The 12,281-nt window shown below is 42.4% G+C and overlaps 1 protein-coding gene across 8 annotated transcripts in view; it reads right to left on the bottom strand.

Annotated features, from left to right (window-relative positions):
- The window catches only part of TPD52L1 (TPD52 like 1), a 60,622-nt gene that overhangs the window by 23,595 nt on the left and 24,746 nt on the right, over positions 1-12,281 (bottom strand). For all 8 annotated transcript variants that reach the window (XM_068938182.1, XM_068938187.1, XM_068938185.1 and 5 more), the window contains one exon: positions 11,553-11,701. In XM_068938182.1, the coding sequence (XP_068794283.1) occupies positions 11,553-11,701 (149 nt within the window). The remainder of the gene's footprint in view (positions 1-11,552; positions 11,702-12,281) is intronic.

The raw sequence follows: 12,281 nt of genomic DNA, 5'->3' as shown, positions 1-12,281 counted from the left end.
TCACTAAATAAAGCACACACGTCTTTGCCAAAAGGCTGGCCAGTCTGGTAAGGAGGGCTTTAAATTACGAAAGATGGGGAAAGGGGAGAGTTATTGAGACCATACAGTCAGCAAAACAGAACTCAAGTGGGGATACCTCAAGTAATTGCATCCAGCTAAGGAAGTACCTACAAGGCAAGAGTATGGCGAAACCTCTTGCACTCCTTCCGGGAAATCATCATGCCTGGATACCTCTCTGAAGTGCCTGTACACAGATGCATACAGCATGGGGAATGAACAGGAGGAATTAGAGATCTATGTGCAGTTGCAGGGCTATGATCTCACTGTGATTACAGAGTCATGGTGGGATAGCTCGCATGACTGGAATGCTGACATGAACAACTACATGCTCTTTAGGAAGGACAGGACAGGACAGGAAGGCGAGGAGGAGGGAGTTGCCCCTTACGTGAAAGGGCAACTGGAACGTATTGAGCTATGTCTAGGGGTGGAGGATGAGTGGGTCGAGAGCTTATGGGTAAGGATTAAGAGACAGATTAACATGGGTGACACTGTCGTGGGTGTTTGCTCCAGACCACCTGATCAGGAAGAGGAAGTCGATGAGGCCTTCTACAGACAGCTGGAAGTAGTCTCACAATCACACCCTGGTTCTCACGGCAGACTTTAACCACCCTGATATCTGCTGGAGGAACAACACAGCAAGGCACAAGCAATCCAGGAGGCTCCTGGAGAGCACTGAAGATAACCTTCTGACACAGGTGATAGAGGAGCCAACGAGGAGAGGTATGCTGCTAGACCTTGTACTAACAAACAAGGAAGGTCTAGTTGGAGATATGAAGGTTGGGGGCAGCCTCGGCTGCAGTAACCATGAGATCACAGAGTTCAGGATCCTGCAAGGAGGAAGCAGAGCAATAAGTAGGATCACAACCCTGGACTTCAGGAGAGCTAACTTTGGCCTCTTCAGGGACCTTCTTGGAGCTAGCTCATAGGATAGGGACCTAGAAGTAAAGGGGGTCCAAGAGAGCTGGTTGATATTCAAGGATCACCTCCTCCAAGCTCAAGAACGATGCAACTCAAGGAGCAAGAAGTTGAGAAAAGGAGCAGGAGACCTGCATGGATGAACAAGGAGCTCCTGGTAAAACTCAAGTATAAGCAAGAAGTGTACAAAGGTGGAAGCAGGGACAGGCCCCTTGCAAGGAATATAGGGACGTTGTTAGAGTAAGCAGAGATGCAACGAGGAAGGTCAAGGCCCATTTGAAGTTTAATCTGGCAAGGGATGTTAAGGAGAGCAAGAAGGGCTTCTTTAAATACATCAGCAACAAAAGGAAGACTAAGGAAAATGTGGGCCCACTGCTGAATACAGCAGGCGCCCTGGTGACAAAGGATACAGAGAAGGCAGAAATACCTGAATGCCTTCTTTGTTTCAACCTTTACTGCTAAGGCCAGCCCTCAGGAATCCTAGACCCTGGGGACCAGGGAGAAAGTCTGGAGAAAGGAAGACTCTCCCTTGGTCAAGGAGGATCGGGTTAGAGATCGTTTGTCCAAACCTGACATCCACAAGTCCATGGGCCCCGATGGGATGCACCCACGAGTGCTGAGGGAGCTGCTGGACATCATTGCTAGGCCACTCTCCACTATCTTTCAAAGGACATGGAGATCAGGAGAGGTGTGTGAGGCCTGGAAGAAAGCCAGTGTCACCCCAGTCTTCCAAAAGGGCAAGGAGGAGGAGCCAGGAAACTACAGGCCTGTCAGCCTCATCTCCATCCCTGGAAAGGTGATGGAGCAGCTCATCCTGGACACCCTCTCTAAGCATGTGAAGGATAAAAAGGTGATTAGGAGCAGTCAGTGTGGATTTATGAAAGAGATTTTAATATCAGTTTCTGTAAAATATGACAATGTATACTGGTAATTAGTACATCTTCTTCACCCAGTGTTGTGCCTCTCCATCAATGTTTGCTGGCAAAACTAATCCATTTGAGAAACCCTCCTCTGTAATAAAGCTTACCAAAGATGGAGCAAAATGCAAACAATTAACAATGAAACCATATTGTAGAGCAGAGGCTGGTGGCACAAGCCATGTCCTATGGAGCTTGCTTCTTTTCTGTGCTCAAGCCATTAGTCAGCTTAAGAATGACATTTTCTGGAATGAATGTAAAGCATCTAGGTCTCTGAGAGACTCTTGACTACAAAACCACTTTGCTATTGATTTTCTGTAGAAAAAAAGGGCTTAGTATTTATTAAGTAATGCTAAAGCTCAAATGAAATTAATGCATGTGTGAATGACAGACAATATGTACTCAGAACACATGCTCTAAGAGCATTCATATTGCCATATTGCCCACGAATGAATAAAAGGTTTGGGGTTTTTTGGTTCTTTTTTTAAACATTCACCTGAAATTCATTCCAACTTCAAAAAGAAACAATGTGATGTATTTTTTAGCCATTTCTCCTTTTGCCAAATGTGTTAAGAATTAATTGAAATTGTGCTGGCACTTGGATAAGTGTATATATGCCTAAATCAGCCAAAGGAACTATGTCCCAGGTGGTTCCTCTCCCATTGTGACAGGAAGGGCAGAGCTCAGGGAACAAAAACTCTGCAGGTTGCAGGAGATCTGCCCGAAGCCAGAAATCCACAGGCAGCACACGAAAAGAGACTGCTCAGGAGGCTGGGGAGAGTCACAGGTCAGGAAAGGTGCCAGACAACACTGCCAATTACTCTGTGCAGTCCTGTGCTGTAGTCTTCAAAACCATGCAACAATTGGGGCTACAGTTGTATGAAAGGCATTATTTGTGCAGTGTAGCATAGAATGGAGGAAAGCAAGCAGTTGTGCTCATCTCTGGGTATAAAAGACACAATGCATTGGCTTGAGCACAGAATGGGCTTAAGACATTCCACGCTGCATAGTTCATCATATCTTAAACTGTGCCAGTAACGAAATTACGCAGACAAAAATTTGCCAGTTTCCTTTTCCTTTCCTTCCATTCCTTCCCCTTCCTTTCCCTTTCTTTTTCCTTCTGACTCTTCCTTTTTCTGCATTTTCTTGCCTTTGCCTTCCTTTCCTTCTCCTGCCTGCCTTCGCCTTTCTTTCCTTTTCCTCCTTCTTTCTCTTCTCTTCCATTCCTTCCTTTCCCCTTTCTTTCCCTATCATTTCCGGGATTCCAGTCTACACTTAGGCCTCTCCTCCACTCCTCATAATCAGATACACATATACACATAATAGATACATGCATAGTTTCTGGTTCAAGGTCATAATGACAGTGGACTATTCCTAAGAAACTAGTACTATATTCAGTGATCTGGAACATATCACCTGAAGCAGCTACAGAATTTCCATTAGCTGAAGTTTCTGGTGCAAACCAATGACATACGTCTCTTAGAAACAGAACAATAGGAACGGATTAGGTGATTTCTCAAAGTCCCCTTTTCAGATATATTTTCCATGACCCCACATTTCATTCACCCTTCCACGTTCAAGGACAGAGCTATATGCGGAAAAGCGCCAAAAAATTGACTTTGAGGAAGGCATGAACATCAGCTGGCCTGACCCAAAGGACACAGAAGGCCAGTGGAAGTGAGGGTCCTTTTACTGCCCTATAGCACATGCTCCCACACAGGCACTGTGCCTGCTTCACTTACACAACTGCTACAATTACTTGCAAATTTAAAGAAGAAAATATCACGGAATGATTACATATTTCAATGAACAGAAACACTCCCACTTCTTTTACTACCACTCCATTACAAGTGTGTGTGGGAACACATTGTACTGAGTTCCTAAATGTCACAGCAGGACTATGGTTGTCCACAAGTTATGGCTGACTTACTGAGAAAATTCAGATCCTCTAGAACACATTACTATATATGTAAAGTTATACTAATGAAGGCTACAAGTACCACAGCTTTTTAATCCCCAAACTCCTGCAGTGCAACTATTGCTTTCTATTTTCTCATCACCTGGTACAAATTTGAATTACAAAACATAGGTTCTCACTACTTATGGAAACCTATATCTTACATCTTGTAATGCAATTATCCTCAGGTTCCTACCACCAGAACTAATCTTGCTCACATAGTTTTCAACTAGTAGTCTCAGAGGAGATCCCTCTTCTGTCTCTGGAGGGAGAGGCCAGGACCATAATGAATGTTCCTCTCCCAGATCTCAGGTAACATCAAGTTATCTCAAGTAACAACAGAGCTGTTTATTCTGAGTGACTCTTCCTAAACAGGCTTCAGAAGACAGTCAGCACCTGAGAAAGCCCCAGGCACTGTCTAAGAAACATGCTGTCTGGAGCTAGCACTTGCAGATCCCTTGTTTCTGGTTACTAATTAATAACATTTCCTGTTTCTACAACAGGTGAAAATTTTCATCTATGAGGACAAAAGATAAAAAGTCATTCTAAAAACTAAGCTTTGAGAGATTCCTATCTTAGCTGGCACTCTCACATGTTTCCATTTTCTATCACCTCAAAGCAGTCCTGATCCCATGCCTGAAATCACCAAGGGTATGGCCTTTGAGACATTTCACTTCATTTCACTACTGCAGCTCTAAATGACAGAATGGGTTTTCTTTAAGTTTTTCACTGTTCTAATGATTTATTGACCATAGCAGAATTCCTCCTTATAGTGGTCTGAATGTCTTGGAGTGCTCGCTGTTTTTTCAGTTTTAAATATATTAAAAAATAATAAAAATCTTCATCCTCTAGAAACTCTCTCTGTAGTTATTTTACTATGCATCTATGGGGGCTGAAAGGTTATTCATCTAAAACATAGGAGGCCTATGTTTTCTAACAGTTGCTAACATTCTGAAGAAAGACCAACAAAGGAACTTCTCGGAGCCATTAGGCTGGAGTGAGGTGATTAGTGGGTAGGTAATTTTGCAGAACAATCTGGGTATAACTGATCCTTGGAAACTCCATAGTCCCAAAACATTTCCTGAGAAGATAACACTATAATGTCCCATTGTATTTACCAGAGAAGCACAAGCACCAACTTAAAAGCTGAGGCACACAGCTGGGCATGGTGACAACACATGTGCTTACCAAAGGCCAAGGTGTCTTGTGAATCTACTCCTACTGCTTCATGTGAGAGACTGGCAAGGAGGATGAGTTAATCCTTGTAATCTTACCCTTGCACCCTTAACCCTTATAATACAATGCAATTCTTCAACTGGATTGAAGAATATTATTACTTTACACTCTGTTTAGCAGAGATATGGTGGGATAGTTCATATGACTGGAGTGCGGCAATGGACAGACACAGCGTCTTTAGGAATGACGGCCCAGGATGGTGAGAAAGAGCAGTTACCCTATATGTGAGAGAGCAGAGGGAATGCACAGACATCTGCCTAGGGAGGGGTAACATGCCAGCCGAGATCTTATAGGTCAGGACTAGCAGGAAGATCAACATGGGCAACGTCATGGTAGGTATATGCTATAGATTGTGATCAGGAAGAAGAAAAGGCCTTCTTCACACAACTGGAAGAAGCCTCACATTTGAAAGCCCTGGTCCTCATGGGGTACTTGAGCTACCACTTGAACGACAACCTGGGAGGTCTCTGGAGTGCATTGATGACAGCTTCCTAACACAGGCAATTGAGCTGATGAGAGAAGACAATCTGCCGGACCTCATGCTTACAAACAAGGAAGAACTGGTTGAGGATGTGAAAGTCTGGGGTAGCCTTGGCTGCAGCAGTGATGTGATGGTGGAGTTCAGGATCTCCTATGAGGACAGAGAGGGCAAAAAGAAGGCTCACAGACTGAGACTTCAGACTTTGGCCTGTTCAGGGATTCGCTTGGAAGAATCCCACAGGACACAGCACTGGAGAGAAGAGGGGTCCAGGAAAGCTGGTTACTTTCCAAGGATCATCTCCTTCAACGGTCTATCCTGACAGGCAGGAAATCAAGCAAAGGCAGCAGGAGGCCAACATGAATGAACAAGGAGCTACTGGCTAAACTCAAATATAAAAAGGAAGCATATAATAGGTGGAGGCACAGAGAAGTGACCCAGGAGGAATACAGAGACACTCTCCAAGTGCGCAGGCATGGGGCTAAGAAAGCCAAAGCCCATCTGGGGTTGAATCTGGTGAGGGACATGAAGGGCATCAAGAAAGGCTTCTACAGTTATATCAGCAGCAAAAGGAGGACTAGGGAAATGCAGGTCCACTGCTAAGTGAGGCAGGGAAGCTGGAGATAAAGGACATGGAAAAGGCCAAGGTACTCAATACCTTCTTCAGCCTTTTCTGGTAAGGCATCCCTGGGGAATCCCAGGCCCCTGAGACCAGTGGGAGGTCTGGACCAAAGAAAACTTACCCCCAGTGGAAGAAGAACAGGTTAGGGAGTAATTAAACAACCCTGGACATACATGAGTCCATGGAACCTGATGGGATGCCCTCACCAGTGTTGAGGGAGCTGGCTGGTAAGGCCACTTTCTATTTGCTTTGAAAGGTCATGGGGATCGGGACGAGAAGAAAGCAAATCTCACTCTAATCTTTAAGGAGGGCAAGAAGGAGGACCAAGGGAACTACTGGCCAGTCAGCCTCACCTTGATCCCTGGGAAGGTGAGGGAGCAAATAACCCTGAAAATCATTTCCAAACATATGAAGGACAAGAAGAGAGTAATCAGCATGGATTTATAAAGGGGAAATCATGCTTCACTCACTTGGTAGCCTTCTGTGATAAGATGATTGGCTTGGTAGATGAGGGGGGAACAGTGCTGTTTACTTTGACTTTAATAGTACTTTCAGCACTTTCTCCCCATAACATTCTCACAGATGAGATGGAGTATGGGCTAGACAGATGGATAGCAAGGTAGATTGAAAACTGGCTAAACTACCAGACTAAAAAGGGTTGTGATCAGTGACATGAAGTCCCACTAGAGGCTAGTCATTAGTAGTGTCCCCCAGGTGTCAATACTGGGGCCAATGCTGTTTCACATCTTCATTAATGACCTGGATGATGGGACAGAGTGCAACCTCAGCAAGTTTGCTGATGATCCTAAACTGGGGGGAGTGGTTGGTATACCAGAGGAACTGGTATACCATTCAGAGGAACTTCACTGGCTGGAGAAATTGGTCAACATGAATCTCACCAAGTTCAGCAAAAGGAAATGCAAAGACTTGCACCTGGGGAGGAATAACCTCATGCAGCAGTACATGCTGGAGGCTGACCTGCTGGAGAGCAGCTTTGCAGGAAAGATGGGGGGTACTGGTGGAGAAGGTGACCATGGGCCTGCAATACACCCTTGTGCCAAGGAAGGCCAATGGTATCCTGGGTGGCACCACAAAGAACGTTGCCAGCAGGTTGAGGGAAATGATCTTTCCCTTCTACTCAGCCCTGGTGAGGCCACATCTGGCGCGCTGCATCCAGTGCTGGGCTCCCCAGCACAAGAAAGACACGGATGCACTCGAGAGAGTCCAGCAAAGGGCCACAAAGATGACTAAGGGACTGGAGCATCTGTCACAGAAGGAAAGGCTGAGAGAGCTGGGCCTGTTCAGCATGGAGAAGAGAAGGCTCAGGGGAGGATCTTACCAATGTGTATAAATATCTGACAGGAGGATGTGAAGAAGATGGAGCCAGACTCCTCTCAGTGGTGTCCAGTGACAGAGCAAGAGGCAAGAGTACAAATCAAAATATAAGAAATTCCGATTAAAAATAAGAAAAAAATGTTACTATAAGGAGGACCGGACACTAGAATGGGTTGTCCAAAAAGGCTGTGTTGTCTCCATCCTTTGAAATATTCAAAACCTGACTGGACATGGTCCTTTGAGCAGAGGGTTTAACTAGACGATCTCCAGAGGTCCCTTCCAACCTCAACTGTTCTGTGACCCTGTATAAAACTAGGCCATTCTTCACAGAAGCTGTCTTTGTCCCTTCATGTACTATGCAGTGAAAATCTGAACTACAGAAGGCTACATTTTTTCAGTATTATTGTAGAAAGCACTGGGGAAACTTTATTGAAGCACATCAATCAAACATGTTTAACTTAGTAAACATACTGCATTCAGGTTACATAAAACCTTTCCTTTGTAGCAAAATGTTAATTAGAAAAATTCATTTATGGTCTCTGCAAATATCACTGTACAAATATTTTTAATGATTCTTTACCCTAAAATAACTAACCTTAAAAGCCACCAATATTAATCTTACTTCTAGCATCCAAATAAGAATTATCTATATTTAAAATATAAATAAAAAATTGCATTGCTAGAAGCTAACTGAATATCCACCCACCTCTAATCACTGGAAACCTGATCTTTAAAAAAAGGTGTGTGGGGGAAGTCATTCCAGCTGAATGCCTCATCACCATGAAAGAAAATTAAACGTGAGGCAATCATTTGCTCTCTAGTTACTGATATGCTTTATAGTAGAAGCCCCCTGCCTTCCCTAACACAGAGATTATACTAAAAATCAGTGCACTGAAGAATAGCAGAGGAAATGATTACAGAACGTGAAAAACGCATTATGCTTCTGGTCATCACAATAAGTGAATGACTTCCAGTGTATTTCCTACTAAGCAGGAAAATAAAAACAGCATTGCAGGTGTTTTTTTTTTTTTTAAGCGAAAAATAAAGCTGATTAAAAAGCTGATTTGATACAAAAAAGCAGCATATTACTGTTGCAAATGTAATGTCCTACTAGAGGTGGTGGGAATTGGTTTTGCATAGCTTGAAGCATGAAATAATGACAGGGAAACAGATTTTGCGCAGCATTGTGTGCTGAACCGGTTAAAATCTTGACTCTATGCAGGGTATCAGCCCACTAACCTTCAGCTCTGTTTTTCATCACTGTGAAAACTATTATTTTTTTTTTCTTTTTATTCATAACAGAATCTTTTAATAATAATTTCTGATATTTACTTGTCAAGCATGCTTAGGCTAACTCCTAAACTACCTGCAGCCCCTTTTAAAACTTAGATACTCAAAAAGAGTCAGGAGCCCAGTTTTACATTTAGTCATTCCAGGTGGTATTCATCCTAACTATGATCTAGGTACTGAGTCTTAACTAGTTGTTCAGGCACACTCCGCATAACTGCTTGTGAGAGAAATCCATCCCTCCATCTCTAAGTCTACTCTAACCCTAAGAATCCGTCCCTAAATGGAGAGCTTGAAAAGATTATTAATAATAAGAAGAAAACAATTTGGTGTTTAATTGTTCTTTGCGGCTTTGAAAATCTCCCCATTAAAGAAAAGTGGCTTTAATTTCCAGAAAAGCACAGCAACTGCAAAACCTAGTAAGATTTGGTGAAAGCAAAATTTGCCTCCTTAAAAAAATCAGGTCTTTTTTTTTTTTAATTAAAAGTGACTAATTGTGGATTTAGGACGGATGTGGATTCAAAATATTTATGCAAATATTTGGAATTCTTTAATGCAGGCTTTTCATCCTTACTAAATCAGAGAATCTTGATGAGTTCTGCTATTTTGATGCAACAACAATGAATCATCTCTATTACTTAAGACATGTATTCTTAAGAATGCTGAATTTCTACAATTTACACTGGCATCATTAAGTGTCAGTCAGAATTATACAGCACCTTACACAGCTGGAGCACAGACAACAGGATTTGCAAGGGCACAAATGAACTCTCTGTGCTCAGGCCCAAATAATTAACTGTGGACACTGAATGACTAATGGCCTGTTGTTTTTGAAACTCCTCTTAAAGATGAGCAGCTACTCTACTGATAAAATCTCAGGTCTCTTTATCCTTGTGGAAAATGTCAACATTGTGAAGGAAGCTTTCTTGGAACGTGCTACCAAATTTCAAGTAAAAATTGAAGTTTTTATTCTAAAATTTCGCTACTGTCTCTCAGTCACTGTAGTTTAAGTGCCTTGTGCCCCTCCTCTCCAGTTAGTGCCTCCTCTCAAAGCTCAGTGTCTCTAGCCTACTCTCTCCTAGAATATGCCACACTCCCTCACTGAGCCAGCACGGGTGCCCCTGTCAGTGACAAGTCATGAGAAACACGACCTCATGACTGGCCTAAGAGAAACTGGCCGAAGATTAGAGATAGGAGGCATGCAAACTACAATTCCCATCAGAGTCTTTATGCCTTGCTTGACTTTTCATTAAAAAAAGGGGGGGGGGAGAATATTTTAATGGAAAATGTACATTTTTGCACATCTTTTTTTCCACTGCAATCTCTTCCTCCACTCCTATTGCTTTGGCTGCCTGTGCTCAGTAACTTTTTAAAAGTAACTTTGCAGACAGCACTTGATGGAAGGTTGGTTCGCCTTAATTTTAATTCCTGGGCCGAATTAAGCCTAAGAATTTTTAGAGGAATACAGTGTGTTCATATATTCAAGCATAAAGCTCAGCATGAAACTGAGAGCAGCCCCTCAGTAACTATCAAGGTCTTCCTGGAACTTTCAAATTCATGGTTATTTGTCATCTCTCTGTGGGATACTCCATTTTTTATCAGCTTTTACACTGGAGATACAAACCAAAAAGTATTTGAGGCTTAGAAGCAGCACTGTCTGTCCTGGGTTTGACCATTCTTTATGGTAGATTCAGGGCAGGTTTTATCACTGTTTCTAAACATGCCTTTTGAATTCCTTTCCTATGCAAGACAAAAGGTTCTTAGCAGGAAGCTGCAACCCAAGCTGCAACTGCATCCCCCAAACAATTCATGCATTTTTAGAAGGCACCTTCCTGGAAGGCAGCAACTGAGTTAGACTACAGACACCCACAGTATAATGGGTTTGATTCTAGGGGGAAAAAAAGAGATCAAACCCATTTCAACAACAATTCTACTATAATCACTGAAAGTTCAATGCTCATTTTTGCACTGAAAGTGGTGGATCAGTTTTTTACACTTCTAAATTACCTTTCATTGCAGGAACCCAAAGCTGCTTACATGTACAAGCCAAGTTTCACTGAACTCTTTTGAGCTGGTTACCCATTCTGCACAGTGCTAAATGGATGCTGTGACAGGCTTAAGTGACTTGCCAAAGCACAAACTGCTGGCTAATAACAAAGGACCTGACGTATGTACGACTCATGCTAAAGTCAAAGATGGTAAAGTTATTCCCATAGCTTTTTGTTGCTGCTTTGGGACAACTAAAAGAGGTATTAATAGTTATGCATCACACCAATTCTGTCAGTATTCTCTACAATGGAGATGATAGTACTTTTTGGTTTAAACGGCTGCTGATGTGTTGGAACTCCTTTTTTTACGTTGCCTCGCTAGGAAGCTGAAAAATATAATACACTGAGATCAAAAAGAGTTCTTTCTCTCCCTAATAAGGGCTCAGTGGGAATGTGTCATGGGAAAGGAAGATGACCTCCTTGGTGCCCTGACAGTCTTAGCTGCTGTGATTTTGCAAGAGTGAAGTTCAACAGAGTAGGACAGCAAAATTTTGTTGTTGCTGTGGCAGGGTTTTTTGTGTTTTTTTTTTTTCCATTTCTCCTTACTGCTTTAAGAAGCCCAACATGTTCGTCCATGTCATCTGCTCCTGCTGGCAGATATTTCAACTGCTAAGTTTCATACCAGGGCTTATCGAGACAATGCCACCAACATGCTACACAACATACAAGAATGAACTTGTGCAAGGTCTGTACTCACGCAGAAGTTGTCTGCATATCATGCCAGCTTTTGCTAAAGTTCTGCTTCAATTCATTCATCAGACTTATGCCAAGCTTTTGCTTAATTTCCACCAGGTGCTTTTCTTTGGCTGCTAACACTTGCCGCAAAGTTGAAATTTCATCCTCTAGCTGAGTAAAAGAAAGAGGGAGAAGGAGAAAGGAAAAAGGTGTTAGCTTGTTCCATAGAGAGAGAAACTATATTAAGAGAACGAATGAATCTCACAGGAACCTGCATTTTTCACACATTAGTTGAGAAACAGAAAGAGATTCAAGTGCTTGTGGAGACCACAAAGATGCGTCCAGAACACAGCCAATATCACCATTTTACTATAAATAATGTCTCTCTGCCATCTATGTGCATACACATATGTCTAACATGATCTGCCTTGGGACATTAGGGATTCTCAAACATCATTTTTTCATTCACAGATAAAATGGGAATGGACAGAATAAGAGAAGACTAGATAATCCAGACAGAAGCCTTTCCTTGAATGCACAAGTTTTCAAGTTCATATTTGCCGCTTTTTATGCTTCCATTCTCCTGAGAAAAATAGATACAAATCTTTAGGAGCAGATTTTAAAAAACCATCTGCTAATATTTGAATAAAGAATATCATAAAAAAGTTAAAGTCCTTACCATACGAGTTTTACTCTTACACTGTAGACCCTATGTTTTTCAAAATACTAAAACAAAAGTATATAGCAAATG

The sequence above is a fragment of the Struthio camelus genome, chromosome 3, assembly GCF_040807025.1.
Source record: "Struthio camelus isolate bStrCam1 chromosome 3, bStrCam1.hap1, whole genome shotgun sequence".
Classification (NCBI taxonomy): domain Eukaryota; kingdom Metazoa; phylum Chordata; class Aves; order Struthioniformes; family Struthionidae; genus Struthio; species Struthio camelus.
This window is presented reverse-complemented; position numbering and strand designations above follow the sequence as displayed.